The sequence below is a fragment of the Wyeomyia smithii genome, chromosome 3 (assembly GCF_029784165.1).
Source record: "Wyeomyia smithii strain HCP4-BCI-WySm-NY-G18 chromosome 3, ASM2978416v1, whole genome shotgun sequence".
In the NCBI taxonomy this organism is placed as follows: domain Eukaryota; kingdom Metazoa; phylum Arthropoda; class Insecta; order Diptera; family Culicidae; genus Wyeomyia; species Wyeomyia smithii.
The window spans coordinates 127661860-127683027 of record NC_073696.1 but is presented as its reverse complement, the minus strand read 5'-3'; the positions used below and the strand labels follow the sequence as shown (position 1 = coordinate 127683027).

Below are 21168 nucleotides of genomic sequence, written 5' to 3'. Positions count from 1 at the left end.
GAAAGTCATAGTTTTGCATGTTTTACGTAGTTTTGTGAATAATATCTCAAGTTTTAGTAATTAAATACCTATTAGTTTTTCTCAAATGTCTTTCCTGAACACCAGCGAACATTTTCATGTTAAAAAACCTACATGTCACCGCTTATTATTTTTGATTTAGAAAGATTCAAGATGATGATGATTACTGTACACCTCTGAAACTGAGGGAATAATATCAATAAGATCAAGTGTTGCGGAATTCCATTTTTATATACTGCCGTGAGATGACAAAGTGACGTAAGTGCCACTTTCTCGAATTTGAGTTTTCCATGCCAATTTGTTCATTATTCGAAGACCTATCTTTTGGTATCTTCCTTTTCGTTGTTACTTATTCATACGTTGTATAGAATCAAAAAAACAAAGTGACGTTGGCATACATTTCCATACAAAAGTGACGAAGAATTCTTTCGTTTCTAGGCCGTACTGAAAAACTGATCACTTGGATCTACGTCACAATGTCATCTCACGGCAGTATAGTAGATGACGATGTTTCGATACAATTATCTTCTTTATTCAATTGAAATGTTTTTTTTTGGTTTCTTTTTTCTTCTTTTTTTTTACAAAATAAATAAGTCATAAATGTTGACAATGATTTCCTGAAATTCTTGAATTACAATCAAATTTTTCATTTCAAATTCAATTCACTCTCTCAACTCGTACATTGTCAAGTCACTAACTCGATTGTTTAAAAAAATGTTTTCAGATAACATCAGATCTTTTGGCTTTTGACGCAGGACTACGTCTATCCGGAAGTTAGGTACCTGAATTTGAAAATCTAGTAATTCACCCAGGGAAAACCAGGGAAAAGTGGTCAGGTGTCTGAATGTCTGTCTGATCCTCATAAACATGAAAACTACGTGACCGATCGGCGTGAAATTTTGTATATAGGGATTTTAGGGGCCGGGAAAGGTGACTGAGATAGTTTTACACCCCACCCTATTCCGAAAGGAAGGGGTCCCATACAACTGAAACGCAAATTTCGCACAACTCGAGATCAATCAAGCAAAGACAACCAATTTTGGCCGGTGAATATTTTTAGGGATAACAAATATGTCCATGATGGTTCAACACCCCTCCCTCTTTCGTAAAGGGAAAGTTCCATTAAAATGAAACACAAATTTCTGCGGGAAACAGCCTAAAATAATCGGTGTGATGCACAGGAGCTAAAATTCGACTTCAGACACCTTTTTTAAACATAAGATGGAAACTTTCGGCTTCTGGAAAAAAGCCTAAAGTGACCAAATACTTCGCAATATGAGTATCTTCGGAACCAGAATGATGCAAGGAGCTAAAAATCGACCTCAGACACCATTTTAAATTGTAAGATAGCAGCTACTGGGAAACAACCGAAAATGACCGAATACTGCTCAATATGGATATTACCGCAATAGAGATGATGCATAGAAGCCAAGCATTGGTCCTGGACACAATTTTGAATTTAAAGATGACTTTCGGTTTCTGTTTTCCAGAAACCTTAAATAACTAAATACCTGCCAATATGGGTATTTCCGAAATTAAATTGATGTCAGAATAACAGCTGAAAATGACCGAATACCAGCCAATATGGATATTTCTAGAATCGAGGTGATGTACAGAAGCCAAAAGGCGATGTCATTCTGATAAAATCAATCATTTTAAACGATTTGTCTTTTGACTTTAGTCATATCTTATGGCCGATTTGATGGACATTTGCAGACTATAAACAAATCGCAAGGAATCAATCAATTTGAAATGTTTAAAATCATTTAAATAAAGGCAAAAAAGGGTGGGACGAAGTTTACCGGGTCAGCTAGTTCTCAGAAAAACTGGAATTTTTGTTGGTGGCAATAACAATTTACGTGTACAAAATTTTCAGTGTACAGCTGATCTGAACGAGATGCAGAATGATAACTAAAGTGTAGAAAAAAATTAGCAATTTTCAACAAAAGGAAAACTAATATCAAATAAACACTACACTAATCAGTCACTAATCGGTCTAGTTTTGTATCCACCTGTACTTTTTTTTTAAATCGAAATTAAAATTATAATTGCTAATCGCAAAATATGCACATATACGATGTTTATGTCCAAAGTGCGCCAGTGGTAATCAACTATTGCGCTAATGATGTTCAATACAGAAAAGCGGATAAAGTGTTATCGTATGATAAAGAGATAGCTCCAGTCTAGAAAAATTATGCAGCTGAAGCGCCTGTTGTAATAGAAAGAGTAGATTGCTAATTAGGCACACATGATCGTGCTCAAGTATTGGTTCGTTTATCATCTATCAATTCGATAACATGTGGTACGGCGAGGGAAGGATATTAATAAAATCACAAATTTAGTTTAGCCGGACTCTTAATGCGATGAAGTATGTGTTATGTTCGTTATGATTGGCTATCTAATCATAAAGTCAAGTTCCGATGAGGGCTGCGAAGCCAAAGCTCCTATTTCATACAAGTCTGCTGGAATAATATTTGAACTTTCTCTAGTATCCATTAAGTAACATTAAAGCTAACCACCTTTGCATAAATATTTAATTTCAATGCAAAACGACGAAAGGTAATGTTTGAAAGTATTTGTAAACGTTACCTCTTAGCAAATTTTCGATATCCTAGAATGCAAACTTTCTCATTCAAATCCAACTATTCAACATAAACATAGTTTATTTCAATGCAAAACCATCGTCAATCGACCTACTAAAGCCATCTGAGCCACCCTAGCTGATACCACGCTGGTTTGTGTGTACAATTTTAATGCTCGTTTCAACATTTCCGCAACCCATTTCAGTGTTTACCATTTCGTACGTTGCAACTGTTTTAGTAATTTTTCTTTAGCATGAAGCAAGTGCACTCAGATGGGAGGATGATTGTACTCGTGAAGTGAAGGGAAGGGAGCAGTCTGGACTGTGACAGTAGCATTGAATCATTTGTCTGAGTAAACAGATTTTTAAATTGAATCCTCGGCCAAATTTGCAAGCTATACTCGGTTGCGCTTCCTAGTGTAATGCGCTGAGTATTGCTTCGCCAACAGATCCTTGAAACCGCCTGCACAATCCTGATAGGCTGAAGGCAGACGGCTATGGCAGCTGTATAACTCGTTCGTGGGAAAACAGACAGAATTTGTGAAGGAAGAGTTCATTTGGTTTTCCAGTCGCGTCGTCAAACATCTCCAAAGAAGAAGGTGACAAAAAACGATAAAAATTAATCTGAATTTATCTTTCTTCTCCCGTGTCAGGTATGTGATTTGCAATTTAATGGTGCCCAATCTTCGAGTGGATAATGAGCAAAATTGCCGTAACCACGCCACCCGTCGTCGGCGACGTGTATACTAAGCATATGTTGGACAATTCACACGTACAGACCTTTCAGGGTTACATGAAGACACGTCTCGTACTTTTTGTTAGACCTAATTACTCATATCTTTTCTGTAAAACTGAAATGCAAATCATAAAATTAAGCTATACAACGTAATACTATATATGTCTCAAAATGAATCGAAGTGCAAAACGATATCGATTAGAAACTATATCATCATGTTTCAGCTCTCGAGAAAAAAAAAAGAATGAAAAGAAAGTGCGCTGAATGAAACGCGATTATTCTTAATGCAAATAATCACATCCTGTTAGCCATTTGATGGACAGCAGACGGAAGCTCGAATTTTGCACTCCAGTTTGATTGCTTTCTGTACCTTTTCCTTTCACAAAATCGATAAAGTCATTCACTGGCGGCCCTAGTAGACGGCATCCGTGGTGCCAAAGTTTCAGCTTAACCATATATAATATAACACTGATCAGAGTAAAGCCAGTGGATAATGAAGGAAATTGGAAAGCACATTACCGAATCCCTATCGCACCCTTTAGTCCTGCCCGTCCGAAAAGATGGTTTACTCCTTGTTTTATGCGCTTACACCCCGAGAATTCCACGCTGTCTCATTGGATCGGTCAGAAAGTATTGAAAATGGGATCTTCTATGCAACTGTTCGTGTGTCAGAGTGCTTCATCTTCATCATCATCGTCACCGTTGTCATTATCTCTGGTTTTTGTCAGTTTTTACATCCGAGTCAATGAATTTGGACGGCTAAAGTGATTGTTCGATTTTGAGAGTAATGGTACATGACGCTTTGGTGCAAAGAAGGTTCTGAAGCAATTGTGTGCGACAAAGAAGGTAATATCTATACATTTATGATTTAAAATATGTTTAGTGTGCTTCTTTTAATGATCGTTATTGTTTCGATTCTTCTGCCTCGTATTTTAATTAGCTCTGTAAGCACAGTTTTCTAAAGCTTTCAAACTTCTGAGCCTATCTTCGGCAGAATTTGTTGAGATAAAAAACCTTTCATATACAACTAAAGTCATCTTTTTGAATTATGTACTCATAAATAAAAATCGAAATGAATTTTTATACATGAAATTAAAAGAATTTGTTTGCTCATATAATTAAAACCGAGCAAAACGTGTTTAAAGAAGACCTATTCGATACTTACCTACTATCCAAGTGAAAATAAAAAGTTCAAATCGGTTAAATCGCTGTCAAGCAACTCAGGGGAAATGATTATTCGGTAACGAAGACAAAGATAAATAAAATATCAAATTCATCACAATGGATACGCATGGTGAATTGTCCCCGAACGTACCCGGAATCAACTATTGCATATTATATTTTAAATGAACTCGTGCCCTATTACCAACACAACATTGACGAATCTATGCTTAAAGAAAATTAACTCTTCATTTCAACAACAGCCAAACTAACTGTGTCATTGCGACGAAATTCACTTATCATTATCGTTTTCCGATGAACGCTTCGGAAATCTGCAATTGCGAAATTCTATTGTTGTACCGCTTTCCTTTCTAAGGAAGTAGCTTGGGCAATCAAGAGGAAAATATTTGGACAAAGAGCACCTGGTTCTTATCTGTTTTCATGCTTTGCTGATTTTAGAGTACTTAAAATTTATGATATTCAATCCCTTGTAAGCAGAGGAAACAATCATAGTACTTCTATCAACACTGCTCTCACAACTAGTAGAACAAAAACGTCAAAGCGTTTGTTTCGAAATATCCCTTCGCAATAATTATTTCGTGCCCAAAATTACAATTTCAAATTACAATCGCGCTGGTACGGAATTTCTGCAACTGCTGAAAACCACCTGTCATCGGGCTGTTACGTAGCCGGCAAACGACACACAAGTGGGTTTTCCCACTGGACCGCAATATCGTCCGTTTCAGTTCACATTAATAATTGTCTGCTAGCAGTGAAATGTGCAATTAATCGATGACGGATTTTCCAACAGAGAGCACTCAAAATGAGAGGAAAAACGAATGCCTTTAGTTCGGAATTTCCATGCAATGCACCTGATGAATGCCAGGTAGGTACGCCTCCGGGCGGTAATGATAATGATTATGATGCATACCTACTGTGCAAAACAGAATGGACTCGGATGAGATTTATCTGATTTTTATCGTTCTAATAGAAATTGAAATAACAAAGACAGCTTTGATTCCACCGTTATCGTAATATAAACGTTTAAAATTCCACGCGTAGTGTATCGACATTTCAATAATTCGATACTGAATCCGGAAATGTAAGAATTAAAATTAAAGCATTGCACAGCTAGATATAAAGTTTTGTAGTTTGTATATAGAGTTCTGTAGCTTCATATAGATTTCTGTAGACTCTAACCATGTTTAAGAGAATCACCAAAAAAACCATAGTCAATCTCAACTGAATATAGTTTATAATCTTCCATGAGCAGATGATATGTTATATATCCAAACTAAAATGTATATGAATAACAGGGAGGAATTTATTTTCAAACCCAGATCAATTCTCTTAGCGCATGTTGTGTTCTCTACTATATTTGTACCATATGAAACATTTGAAAAAATCAATTTATTTATGCATATATACCAGTGGTTCCCAATCGGTGGTCCGAGGCCGGCAAGAAGGCCGTAAAGGCCATTTTGAATTTGACAGGTGATTGATATATCGTTTGTAAACCTCTGTGAGAATTGATTTCAACCCTTCTGGAAATTAGGACTAAGACATGGAAAGTTACAACGTATAGCGCGGCATGAGACTGACAAACATTACAAAACTTGTGTCTTAAATGCTTTGAAGGAGACGCGTGACTGTTTGTGCTTCACAAAGCGATCGCGGAGGTCTTTGTAATTAGCATAGGGGCCACAAAGCCAAATGAGTTTGGGAACCATTGGTGTACACAGACATGTAAGCAACGAAATATTCGTTTTTGGTAAGTTTTGTTACAAAACTTCATGAAAAATCAAAATTACAGCAATGCACTACACAAGCTTCTCGAATTCGAAACTCGGAAATACAATAACACACCTCTTTTCAAATAAGAGTAATTCCATGAAAAAATTCCCAATTTTAATCTGATGTTTCTATGGACGTCAGTTTTTGCTATCAGTAATTTTCGAAATCGCGTCTAATTTCAAAAAACGGCTTAGGAGCCATCCACATACCACATGGACAGTTTTGGGGGGGGGGTCTGTGTAATGTCCACGGTCCATACAAAATTTTTAGAATTGAATGGGCAGTTGTCCACGGGAGGGGGGGGGGTCAAATCGAGAAAAATCTGTCCACGTTGTATGTGGGTGGCCCCTTATGTGAAAATACTATAACTTCAAGTAACGGGTGACAACGACAGACAACTAATTGTTTTTAATTTTTTGAGGTTCTCTTACTCAACAACAAATACGCTCAAAGAGCAATGAGAGTATGTATATGTCAGCTTTCTCCTCTTTATGCCAGCGTTTTGACGTAGAACTACGTTTCTCAAGAAGGGACGTTACATAGGAGTGTAAAATGAAAATCTTAAAACGGTAAATAGAAAAAATATGTTTAAATTTAAATGCTTATAAGTCGGTTAGTTTTCACAGGATTTCCTTCTTTCTTACAGTAATGGATTTAAAAATCATTTTTGCAACCACCCAATCGCAGAAAATTTAAATTTGATAATTCGAACTAGTGCACTATTGAAAATTGTCAAGTCTTGTTGAAACACAAATGTCATCCTCTGATTGGTCGCTTAATGCTTGCCTTCCGTAATACATTCGACTGAATATTATACCTAGTTAAGCGTGGTACGCAGCTGAAAAGGAAAGAGGTTCACGAAAATTTACTCTTTTTACAAAAAGGAATTTTGCAGCTGATAATGCTTCACAGTAACGATATCTGACGTCAGTGAGCGCATGATTTTTGCTTTTTTTTATCGTAAAACACTTTTTTACCAAAACGCGACGATCTGCCTGACTCTTTCAGTACCTGAATAATGTCAGTGCTCATTATTCCGCGCAAGAACAAGTGACATTTCGCTTCACAGCAGTGTTCACACAAAGTGAATTTTGTTTTCCCTCTCGGTTTCTGATTTTTTTTGGCTGCGTACTACATGAGAAGAAATTTCATTGCCTGATTCAGTGCCCTTATGTTACATGGGATTGAGACAGGAAAATGAATTTCTTTTTGAACTGCATACTGCGCTTTAACCGGGAGTGCACTTTTTGGGCTATATAAGAACCTGCTTCTGCTCAAACAAGTTGTTTTACTTTTGGATGGTGCGTCCGTCGGATATTCAGCAACACCGAGTGCTAACATCTGTAGTAGCAGCGGTAGCCAGCAGTGGCATCGGTGTCGACAGCGATATTTCCTCCGGTGAAACTTTGCCTTGTTTTGGCAACTCAAGCTTTCTGGGCCCTGGCAATCATAATCTGCCGGCCGTGTCTAGTTTTCAGTGTGAAACCAAGGTTGCACATCAATTTTGGGGTGCTTTTTCGCCGCGTGCCGATAACTCGCTCCACAAGTACAGAGAGACTATATTCAGTGCAATATTCAGTCAATATTCGTGGTGAATATTATGATATTCACCGCGAATATTGGGTGAACATCCCATTGAATATGGGCTCTCACACTTTAGGCATAGAAGTTAGAGCATTGTTTTCTTCAACAAACTTGTAGCATTACTTAAGGACTACAAGTTTGTCATACATCGTTTCTCAAAATTGTACTTGTGGAGCGAGCTATCGGCACACGGCCAATTGAATGGAATTAACACCCCAAAATTGAATATGCAACCTTGGTGAAAACAGCTTTGTGCCTTATTCTAACTGAACTGCACAAAAACTTTGGCAAAAAGTTCCAGGTCAATCATTTTAAAAGCGAGAATCTGCCGGTTTCAACTGAGTACAATTTCCTGCAAATCTCAACCACAATTTACCAGGAAGATAGTGGAAGACCGGCCTAAGTAAGGAACTTTGTTCTTCTTGTTGTGTTATTATTATGTTCCGTTTTTTTTTATTATTATAATTGTTACGATTATTATTGTTATTATCAATATTTTTATTATTATCATCATTGTTTTTCAGCATAGTAAACTCAACAAACAAACAGATGCACATACATTTACACACACACACGCACTCACACTTACACACACTTATTAACCTTCAGAGATCCTTGCCTTTCCTTATCCTTCGGCAGTTAACTGACTAGTTATAACTCAGGGGTCTTGCCAAGATGCTACCCTAACAAGACAGTATTTTTGCAACTTGCCCAGGGTTATTCTAGTTATTCACACAGAATTTAATTGACCAGCTGGTTACTGAGGCTGTGATGCCAATCCTCTTATCACTGGTATAGCATGAATGGTGCCTCATAACACCAGTGACCCGGCCCTTTGCCCCCTTCTATACCTCACAAATACAAATACAAAAAAGATATTGTTTTTGGCACATTTTGCATGTGTAGGATAAGTACAACGATACACCGTGCCCCAGTGCTGAGTCGAGAAAATTTCCAGCTCGAAAAGATCCTCGACTCGATCGGGAATCGAACCCGATATCACAACCGTGTGGGAGAGCTAGCCGACCGACATCGCTAACCACAGAACCACGGGGACCACTACCCGAGCAGCACTTGCAACATGTTTTCAAATGAGACTACTACTTTTCCATATTCCGCATGATTAACACTGCAAATCCACTGAGCAAGGTTTTCTAAACTATCGTTTCCCGAAACATTGTTTATAATTTGGCGAGTTTGAATCATAAAATTTCTTTTACAACACTTTACAACAAGGCGCGTCAATATAGGCTCCACCTCCTGCGCTTTTTCGGTTATTTACAAGTTGAATAAAAGTAACGGATGCGATTTATTACAATCTCTGAATGCTGCATTGAGAGTTGCATTTGCTTCATTGCAACAATGCGTGCTGCTTGGGTAATGATACACACGCTGTACGGATTTCGATTCAAGCAATTAACAAGAATCAAAATCCGTACGGCACAGTTTTTGTTGAATAAATACAATTTACACTATTTACCAGACAATATACAGCTCGAAAATGACAAATACTTACCTTTTCCATCAATTTCAAAAAGATCCACATAGTAAAACACTTATATCCCACTTGAAAATCGTTTTTATCTGGAGAACGTTTCCTTAGTAAATTCACTAACGATACAACGAAATAACAACTGAAACCGATACACGATTGGTTTTTTATTTTTAATATTTTTATTGCATGGCCTACTGGCGCATAGTTTGATTTAACAGAAGGCCAACAGCTCAACGGATATGTACATGTAATTATCACATGAATTTTCATTGTTATAATGCTTTAAACTGAAGAGAAACATCAAGGTGTACGGATTTCGATACTGTACGGGTTTCGATCCAGCACGGTAAATATAGCAGTAGAAAAATCCCAAAATTTTAGTTGTCACCGATTATCAATAAGTTCTGTATATTAGTACCGATTTCTAAACTCTAAAGAAATGAACATAGATTTATGGTATTTCGGCATGCAGTATTTCCGTATAATTGAAAACAGGTAGGAACAACGAGGACATGTAGTTAGAGTCAATGTAAACTTTAACAAGCTGTATTTTAACAAGTCATACTGAAACATGTAATCAATCCGCGAAAATATTTCCATTCAACAATAATGTTGCAATCATATAAATTGACTGAATATCTACAAGTTGTGTGCTTAAAAATATCACAGATCAATACTTAGCGCTCCATTTCTATTTTAAACGATAACGTATTGGAAATTCAACATGCTAATAACAGTATTCCTTTCATAAATTACTTTTCAGAACCACAGACGACGTTGAAAAATCGTTGGAGCTGCTCGATAAGGTCCTGTCCGAGTTCGAAGACGAACAAGAGGTAGCACACGCTCCGGTGGAACCGGACAGCCCATCACAGGGTCATCAGTCAGAGGATGATGGGTACATGAGCATGAATGGCCGCAGGTGAGTAGAGCTGCAGTGGAAATACTTTTAGTTGAATGGAGTCATTACACTAATTACGAGTTATACAATTCCCGGTATGACCGGACCATCATTAACCAGTTTACAATGTACTGCATTACTGAAATGTACTGCATTACTGAACGTAGAGAAACTTTTTTCTCTTCATTAAACAGTGCATTGAAACTTTTACCCAACTTGATTTAAATACAATCAAGAGTTAGCTGCGAGTTAGATATCTTTATATTTCTATACATTTATTTTCAATCAGAACCCAGCTAGTATTGAAAATTTTATTTTAACAGATCAAAGTCATTTATGTAGTAAGTTGATTTTGATTCTGACCATCAATAATTGACGAAAACTAAGAATATTCGTCTGAAAAATGTATGCAGACGTCAATAACAAACCTCCCATGACCCTGTTTTGAAAACTATTTATAAAGACTTACAAAAAGATATTAAACATATGTCCAAATTGTTTTCGCGGTTTAGCTACACTCGGACTACACTTTTTACCCTGTAACTGTTTTTTTCACTTTCTGGACTACACCCGAAAGAAGCAGAGTGTACTTTTGGGAGTTACTAGCATATTCACACGTATGTGTCAAAACTGGTTCGTTTTTTTTTAAACTGCAAAGTGTAGTCCGGGACGGTGTAGCTACACCGCGAAATTGAATTCTACAAAAGAACCACTCATTCGATACCAACATTTTATGACTAAAGACGAAGAATTCAAACCATATTCTAAACACTTTTGGAAGCTATCGAAAATTCTTAAAAAACCTTTAAAACCTATTCAAGACCATTTGCCTGCAACCATCGAACGAAAATCTTAAAAAATTGCTCATGAGTTTGAGAGTGTTCGTGTTATAAATTTAAATTTTGTATTAGATCGATTATTTGGAATTTCAAGAATATATAATATAAAGCGCCTGCTGACGATACGATCTTTAACGTTTTAAATAAAGATCTCCCTGAGAGCTAAATGCAATTTTTAGTAAAAAGTTTCATTGTTCCAAAATTGCATATTTTCTCAAATTAGGACTAAATGCCCCAGTTTTGATACCGGTTGAGAATCCCGCTGAGGTTTCAAGTTATCGACCAATTTCGGGACAGATTTGTCATTTCTAGATAAACATTTCAAAAGGTTCTATCTGCTTTTATTGTTTTTCCGAAGGGTCTTTTCATTTTGGTAATGGTTTAGCTCTAGTGACTCTCCCAAGCGTGGTTTCCGTTCAGAAGGCAAGAGTGATCCTTCCGCTATCAACTTGTACAAATAACGCGTCATAAAATGTGTTTCATGAGTTGTGGTGATTGAATGAAAGTGATCGATCAAAAAATCGATCAAAGCAGATTGGACCTTCTGAAATGTTTCACTAGATTTGGTTTTTTATATTTCAAATTCCTATCCACGAGGACGCATGGTTATTTACACAATCATACAATACCAGGCATGTCCATTTGATCGAACTCAGATATTGATTTAACATATTTTCATCTCTTCTTAAGTATAGGAAACTTTCAGTTGTTTCATCTTTATGCTTTAATGATGAAACTGGTTTTGTACACACTCATGAAAAAGAGAAAAACGCCTACTATGTACAAAACATACCTAGCTTCATCCTGCGTTTGAATGGTATAAACAGTAGCACCAGCCAATCATACACTGAAAATATTTTTTCGTTATTCTCTGCACGCACATTTCGTAAACATGAAATTCGTAGATTGTACAGCACTTTTGCTGGATGTATAGAACATTCGTACTGCAAGTTTTCGAATAGAATTGCAACTTTACGCATAATTTGTACAATTCACGAATGTACTTTCATACGAACGTGGATAACAACGAACAAAAAAAAAACGGGAGCACGAGTATTTACTTGAACGAAATTTTTGTGTTTTGTTATTTTTGATTTCGTATAATGTACATGTTACTGCGTAAGCTTACTAATTTTTCGTACTATTTACATTATGCAGCGTTTGTTTGTACGATTGATTGCGTTTATTTCTTAAACCTTTCGTTACGTATACGAGTAGAGATCTGCAACCATTTTGACAGTTCTGACGAAAGTATGTACCTTCATATTTAATACTCATTAAAGATATACCACACTGCAAATATTTTTTCGTTATTCCACTCACGCACATTACGTAAACATGGATTTCGTAGAGTGTACAGCACTTTTGTTGATTTTATAGAACATTCGTATTGCAAGTTATCGAATAGAATTGCAACTTACGCATAATTTGTCCAATTCACGAATATACTTTCGTATGAACGTGGATAACAACGAGTAATTACTTGAAGGTGTTCTGTGATTTTTGATTTCGTATAAACAGAGCTGGTAGCCACATGGTTACAGAGTCCGCTTTGATAAGCAGATGGACGTGAGTTCCACTCCTTAACACTTGGTCCGAATCCGTTGCTTTCCCACGATGAGGTAGAGAACATTTATTCGTTTCTGAAACAACATCACTTTCGCATCGATAGGACCGCCGCGATACATATAATACCCTTCGCTCAGGTTTCGTATTGAAATAACTTTCGTGAACATTTGTACGTCTCTGGGGTTAAGTTGGAAGGCGCGCGTCGTCGCTCTCTCGCAATCGATAGAACTAGAATCGCGTTGTGGCAAACCGGTGATGATCAATCAAGCTCCTTCAAGTTCTCTCTTTCTCTCTTTTATTTTTGATTTCGTATAATGTATACATTATTGCGTAAGCTTACTAAGTTTTCGTACTATATACATTATGCAGCGTTCTTTGTACGAATTATTTGCGTAAACTTATTAATTTTTCGTACTATTTACATAATGCGGCGTTCTTTGTACGAATTACTTGCGTGAGCTTACTAATGTAGCCTTTTTTTGTACGATTGATTGCGTTTATTTTAAAACCTTTCATTACATATACGAATATAAATCTGTAACAGTTTTGACAGTTCTGACGAAAGTACCTTCATATTTATTACGCATTGGTTTCGTTGCAGAAAACAACAAAAGGTTTTGTACATAAAACATACGTTTTCGTGGAATAAACTAAAATATATTTTCAGTGTACACTCACTTATTACAGGATAAACCTTATTACGATCTGTCATCTCCGATCAATTTATTTCCAATTTCACATTACGCCAACATATCCTACGTCTATGCTCCTGCTAGAAATTTCACCGACGTCATTTCGCGCTTACGGCATGTAATAACTATCATATAAGCCAATCTCAAGTTCATACCTGTACTACAAGTATATAAGGTTCAATTCAGTCATCTGACAACTATTACTGTGATAATAAAATCTGCTTCGGCAGAGACGTAACTAAAATGATGGATATGAATCCGCAAATACTAACGTTTGCATCAACTCTGTATACCAATTCAGAATGGAAGCCTTACATCCTGCCGCTAGAGTCAGAGTTTTTGTTTCAACGGTTGGATTGCTGATGGTGATATACCGGTGAAGATTGAGTTCATACTGTCTATATACATACACACCAAGCATAGCCACAGCAAAAACGAAACGAAACGTAATCGACAAGGCACTTCCACATACAAATACTTGCCGACCGCTGTCGTTTGACTGTTTATGTTTACCTTTATCCAATTGCGCTTTCAAGCTCTTTCCCCTTCCTTTTCTAGGGCAAAATTCGTACCTGATTTTCAACCGACTGACGAAGCAAATGTACCCTCGCCACCACTTCCGGTGCCACCGGACGGTAAATACTCACCGCCATCGCCCGAGGAAGCAGAACGAATCATTTCCAATTTGCTACCAAGGTATGACTATGTTTTATTATATGCTATGTTACGTCTAACTGTAGATACAGCAGACAAAAAATCAAGACGCGTCTGTCTAGTGCTATTTGCATTTTCCGGCTTGTTAAGTAAACTGCCAGCGAAGCAACGATAACTGATGTTTTTCTTGCCTATACAAGCCATTTGACGGCGTTTTTCTCCTAAAAGTGCGCTTCGAACATACCAGCAGCAGTCAAAAACCATCATTGTGGAATATGCAGAATAAACAGTCCATTGCTCTTGCAATCTTGGCCACTTCTCAAAAACTTTGATTTCCGTCGTTGTAACGCATAACACAGCAATTTCACACAAAAACCACCAGCAAATTCCAGAAACCTACAAGCAACTCATAATGCGTCTCCATAAATTTGTAAATTCCTTCACGCATACTGGCAGTTTAGAAAGAAAAAACGAATCCGCTGAAATCCTATACAAATCAAACAACAAACATTAAAGGGCAAGCCCCAGTCAAATTAGCAGTTACTTCCGGTCGCTGTTCAACGCTGCCACAGCAACGTAGCAACTCCCCACCGGCAATAAACCGTGATCTCAATCACAATAGAGCAATCATTGACAATAGTTATAGCCGCTATCGTGACAAAGTCATATCAAATTACTCTGCAATCAGTACAGTGGTGAAGCGCGCGTTTTTATGGCTGCAAGAATCCAACACTCCAACACAGCCTGTGCGACGCTAATATTATGCCGACGTTTAACTAGGAGACGAAAGACCAGTCGAGCAGAATAAAATAAACACATTTATTCCTGCTAGGTTTCATGTTTACGTGCATGTATGTATTTATTTGTCCTGTCGTCATATCGAAAAGGCAGACGTAAAAAGAGGCACACGTTATGATCCCTTCTAACCCATTTTCCCTTACGTCATCACAGGTGGTGCAAAACCGCCTGTTGGATAATATTTTCTCAATGACTTTTCAACCCATTTATGTATGGGTTGACTTTTTACTCGCTGGCAAGCTATACAAGCTTTGCTGTTGATAGGAGAGATTGTAAATATATACACGAGAACATACATGTCATGCGGAGATAAGTTAGATGAATGAGATTTCATTTTTACTGGCTAGCTGTCTGTGGGGCGCACACCCTACAGAGACACACTATTTATTATATCGTACATGCATAATCTATGCTTAGCGATTTGATTTCAAGTATGCAGATTGATCAGCTAGGTTTCGATTAAATGTTCAAGCTGCTAGATTTTGTTACAACACAATCATACCTTTTTCAAACCATAACATAACTCCTTGTACACGGTCTAATTTTTTTTCATCACCTCTACAATATGGTAGCTTACCATATATGTGTAGTACCTTCCAGTTGGTCTTGAGATACGGTGCTTGCCTAACAAGCCAGTCGTCGTAGGTCCGAGTCTCGACTCGGGAGAGACTGTTAGTGCCAGCAGGATCGTAGCGCTATTCCCCTAATTGCTCGGTATATTAAATAGTTGCAAAGTCTGTGTATAATAAACAGAAAGTCATGTTCCGGTTCGGGATGTAGCACCAAGGCTTTGCTTTGCTCTACAGCTTTCTCTAGTGACTTCATACTGAGGGTTTCCTATTAGATGGTGATTCAAAAAAACTTGAGATATTTCTTCAAATCACCATCTAACAGGAAGTGTTTGGTATGACGTCAAAGGTTTTGGGAAGAACTTTTTTAGTGTTTTTACACTTGGTAAAGTATTTTTACAATTTTTTTTTCAATTCCTAGTCTATCACAGCGGTTCTCAACCTGGGGTACGCGTACCCCTAGGGGTACGCGAAAGTCTTCAAGGAATACACAAAAGAAAAATCAGTAATAGCGGACAAAGCAATTTTTCTTTATAATATTATTTGTTTCTCAACCTTGCTCTTGAAACTTGACTGTAGCAATCAAACAAGCCATAGTTCAATTTGTAACCTGAACTAGACTACCACAACATGATCTACCACTTCTCTTTCCCACTCTGCGAGAAAATTCCATGTCAGGGGCTACAATTGATTTGGAACATATCGCCAAGAGGTACGCGGACAAAAACATGTTGAATACAGCTGGTCTATTAGTTTGTGATATAAACCGGTCCAACATTCCTAGGAGTTTTAGAATCGAGTGGACAAAACCTCCTGGGTGGGACTACAATACCCACATATTGGCAGTGATGTTTAAAATCTATTTTATTGGAATATTTTCTCGGTTACTTTTATAACTAATCTGTCTTACCATTGTAATTGTAACTTTGTTTTGTAACTATTTCAAATTGTGAGGGGTAATGGCGAATTCTGCTCGATCGATGCGTCCTCCGACTAATAATTCGATCTTTGTGTTGTCTGTTTTTTTGTATCTTTTATTGAGCTGTTCGATGATAACCAAATATACGCTGAACGTTACTGCCTTCTAAAAGCTACAGTTTTTTGGATATTGAAAAAAAAAACTTATTTTAAGAACTATAAAACAAGAGGAGTTAGAAGAAAAGTGTCTTCGGCAAAGTTTTCCGTAACAATATTATCTACAACTTTGCTGAGAACATCATTTCTCTAAAATACAAGACTACAAAGTTAGACTTTTCAGCGCCATAAGCAGCGAACTTCCGAATTAAAACTTGTTGTCTATGTCTGGGCCTTTTCATATAATAAATTGCTGCTGAAGATTACTTACCTTACCAAACAGTCCCAAGCCTTGGTGTGACCTGTGCTGTACGTGAGAGTCGTCTCCATTCCACTCGGTCCATGACTGCAGTTCGCCAACTCTGCAGTCTTCTTAAAGTCCGTAGATCGTCTTCCACCTGATCGATAAACCTTGCCCGGTATGCACCTCTCCGTCTCGTCTCTGACGGATTGGTTTCAAAAACCATCTTTACCGGGCTGTCGTCCGACAACCTTACAACATGCCCAGCGCACCGCAACCTACTGATCTTAGCGGTGTGGACGACAAATGGCTCTCCAAGCAGCTCCTGCAGTTCGTGCTTAATTCGCCTGCTATAAGTTCTTTTCCCCATCTACAGTCCAGCGAAGATTGTACGCAACACCTTCCGCTCGATGCACGCAAGAGCGCGTTGGTCCTCTACAAGCATAGTCCATGTCTCATTCCCGTAGAGGACTACCGGTCTGATCAGCGTCTTGTAGATGCTTAACTTGGTGCGGCGACGAATTCAACTTGATCGGAGGGTCTTCCGGAGACCAAAATATACACGGCTTACTACCATAATGCGCCGATGAATTTCTCTGCTGGTATCGTTGTCGGCAGTTACCAGTGAGCCCAGGTACACAAACTCATCGATAACTTCGATTTCATCACCACCAACTTGAACTCGAGGTGGGAGATTAGCACTGTCTTCTCGTGAACCCCTACCTTTCATGCACCTTGTCTTCGATGCATTGATGACCAGTCCAACCCGTTTGGCTTCGGCCTTTAGTCCGATGTACGTATTCGCCATCTTCACAAAGGTCCGAGCCACAATGTCGATATCGTAGGTGAAGCCAAACAGTTGAACCGACTTTTGGAATTTCGTGCCACTCTTTTTAATCCCCGCTCTGCTACTGCCACCTTTCTGGGCAATGTTAAACAGTAGGCACGAAAGACGAACACCTTGCCTTAAACCTCTTCAGGTTTCGAAGGGGCTCGAGAGTGCCCCCGATACTCGAACTACACACATTACTCGATCCATCGTCGCTTTGACCAACCGCGTTAGTTTGTCCGGTCGCGCATGATTTGCCATAGCTGGTCTCGATCGATTGCGTCGTATGCCGATTTGTGATCGATGAATAAGTGGTGTGTGGGCACGTTGTATTTGCGGCATTTCTGCATAACCTGCCGAGCCGGGAATATCCGATCCGTGGTGGCGCGGGCACCCATGAATCCCGCCTGGTAATGCCGAACTGCTTCGCAAATGGTGATAGTCGACGGCAGAGTATTTGGGAGAGTACCTTGTAGGCGGCATTCAGCAGAGTGCCCGGTGATTGTAGCACTCCAGCTTGTCGCCCTTTTTCTAGTAGGACACACAATACCTTCCATTTACTTCTTCCTGACAAATCTTGATAATGACCCAGTGCACGGCTCTAGCCAGTGTTTCTCCACCGTATTTCAAAAGCTCGCTGGGAAGTTGGTCCACTCCAGCAGTTTTGTTTTTCAGCCGACAAATCTCCTCCTCAACCTCCAGGAGAATGGGGGGCTGGAATCCTTTTGTCTTCTGCTCGTGCGCCAAGATCAGTTGCCATTCCGTCCACGGCCGTTCAGATGCTCATCCAAGTGCTTCTTCCACCTTCCGATCACCTCACATTCGTCCGTAAGGAGGTTGCCGTCAGAGCTCTTCCCCATAACGGATTGCGCCACGTAGTCTTAGCGGGAGTTGTTTAGTTTTCTCGTAGAACTTCCGAATGTCGTTAGCTTGGTACAGCTCTTCCATTACTACGCGATCTTCTCTTGTTGGCGCTTCTTCCTTCAGATAACTGAGTTTCGGATGTTCCGTGCTAGTCGGTATTGTTCCACGTTTGCTCTCGTACGTAGTTGCAACATTCTCGCTCATGCTGCGTTTGTTATGTTCTTCCCGACTCAGTCAAACTAAACGTTTTTATAATCTGGAGCCCTTGCATCTAATAGTGCTACAACAGTGCTACCTAGCCATTTTCAACAGTAGCTGTACCAAGCTGCTCTTCCGTGGGTAGCGCTGCCTCCAGCTATATTCCGTATTCCTGTGCAATTTCGGCGTTCGGCAGCTGCTCAATATTTGGTCACTGCGTTGGATTTCGGCGGGTATTATACACCGCCGAGAGCTTTGAGCGCATGCTACTAGATGGTGGTTCGAATCGTCGCCGAAAACGTCGGAGAAAAATCTGCCGTCTATTAGAACGTGGTCGATTTGGCCGTTATCATGAGATACGGCGTGCAGAAAGTCACCCCAACACGGGTATGTGTATCTTGTCAAGTACTATGAAGCGGGTTCTCAGCTCGCTGATTGTGCCCCAACTTTGGTAAAAAATAGCCAAAAGTTTCTGTTCTGTCCAACAAAGTTCATGCAGTTCCATGTCCCGAGTTTCTGATGGTAGTCCTTTTTTCGTTGCCTAAGCCATGCAGCTCCAATTTGTATTATTTATAACGTTATTCGTAACATATTGGTTTTCATGTTAGCCCATCCCCAACCCCCTATCTCGCCGAGAAACCATCGTGAAGGCTCTGTTTAGATTCCCACGCTGCCACCAAGACGTTGATCAGCCGCTTCTACCATGAAGATCAGATGCTGTTCTGAGCCCCGCCATCTTGGTGAACAGACGCTCGGGTTGGGAAAACATTTTCTCTACCGCCAAAGGATCAACTCACCATTTAAAGGCTATAGTAATAGTAGTAATCAACTTGATTTTGAATTCAACTGTAAAAGAAGATTTTTTTCCGTCAGTTTCATTCATCACACCTCTTATTAGCTTTACAATACAAAGGGTGACTATTATTATTTCCGTATAAACAGGATACGGAACCATCCACTTTATGTCACCGGTTAGCAGTGCGATCATTTAACTGTTTTTCTTCGATTAACATCTGTTGATTTCAGTGGAGATTTCACATCTGAACTTTTGATTGCTTTGATAAAACAAAACTTTTGCTGTCATTTCCGCTACATGCGTTGTTTTCAAACGCTCGAAAGTTATTGTTGAATGAGATATCATTTAAAGTACTTTTTTGTATTTTTTTTTCTTTCCTACATTTCAATTTTGGTATCCAATAACATTAATGCGGTTTACTGGCCGCTCGAATAAAATTTAAAAAATCTTCTGGTATAGAATCTGCTCTTAGTTACCCTTTGACTTCTGCACAACAAATCACATTTACTTTTTACAATCATAATAATTTTTCAGAATGCCACACGCAAAACTTTTCCTTATTACTTAAGAAGCAATAGCGCAAAATTGCCTTTTGGGTAACAAACCTATTACTTAAAAGGCAATAGAATTCTTCCCCAGTCGAGTAACAACACATACTGTCATATATTTAGCACGTGTTACGGGAGAACGACTATCTAATAATGGTCGTTTCAACCACATGCAAATTTTTTTCTATCGCAAAATGCTCCCTTTCCATCTCAAGTAAAAAAAAACCACACACCGTCGCATATGTTGCACATGTTAGGCCTCTGCCAGGCTGAATGCCAACGCGAGCGATCGGGCGAGATTCTTGCCGTCGGTAAATAAACAGCCGTAAGTAAAACTGTTCATTAACCTTCGGCAGAAATCTCGCCCCATCGCTCGTGTTGGCGTTCAACCTGGCAGAGGCCTTTCAAGTTTCTTCTATCTCCAATTCATCCGGTGTGCGTGTATTAGTTCGCTCGTTGTATGCATACGGAGTAGCGAAAAAATATGACAAGAGCTGCCAAGCAGCATTTTCCCCGTCATAGAGTGAGCAAACGTTGATGATTTTAAAGACTTGAAATGCGCCTTAAAATGACATCACGATCTGTAAACTGCGTTAGAGAAAAACAAAAACATTCGCTTTCTTGCAAGCTATCTACAGCACATAATCGTTGGTTCATGGAAACTTATTTGGACCTGTTTGAAAATACAAAACTTGTGCCCATCCAGAACAATATTCGCAACTTCGGCAACTCTGGTCAGACAGTATTACATATTTCCATTTCAAGTAAACACTGGGGGACGAAACGAAAGTGTTTCTAATTAGACAATTGAGGTTGACGGTATAGATTCTGATTATGAATGGATGAAAGGGACAAAAATAAACCAGATTTTTGCATCAATACAAATGTAGCGAGTGAAGTCTTGCTAACACATGCAGTGCGGTGCTTGGCTGTATGTTCTCCTGCAGAAACACATACAAGCGTGTGGCCGTCATAATTTTTGTTACTTTTAGTTGTTACTAATTGTGTATAATGCGCAGTCATAAGACACAATTAGTAATAAAAAATTGCCCTAAAGTAATAAAATGTTCCCCGTTTGCGTTGGGTGCAGGAAGGAAACCCAGCACCAGCACTTAAAATGCTTGTCACTACGCGAAAAAATGGAATCACTGCCTTATTTTGAAATATGTAGGTTATGTTATTGTCCAATCTCTTTCAAGCTCGAAACATTAGAGCTGATAGTTATCG

At 38.8% G+C, this 21168-nt stretch overlaps 1 protein-coding gene across 9 annotated transcripts in view; it reads left to right on the top strand.

Moving 5' to 3' along the window:
• The window catches only part of LOC129733237 (mucin-2), a 190856-nt gene that overhangs the window by 101391 nt on the left and 68297 nt on the right, over window positions 1-21168 (top strand). For 8 of the 9 annotated variants that reach the window (XM_055694917.1, XM_055694923.1, XM_055694922.1 and 5 more), the window contains exons 4-5: window positions 10133-10291; window positions 13929-14066. In XM_055694917.1, coding sequence (XP_055550892.1) covers window positions 10133-10291; window positions 13929-14066 — 297 coding nt within the window. The remainder of the gene's footprint in view (window positions 1-10132; window positions 10292-13928; window positions 14067-21168) is intronic. The other variant, XM_055694921.1, reaches the window with a different exon arrangement.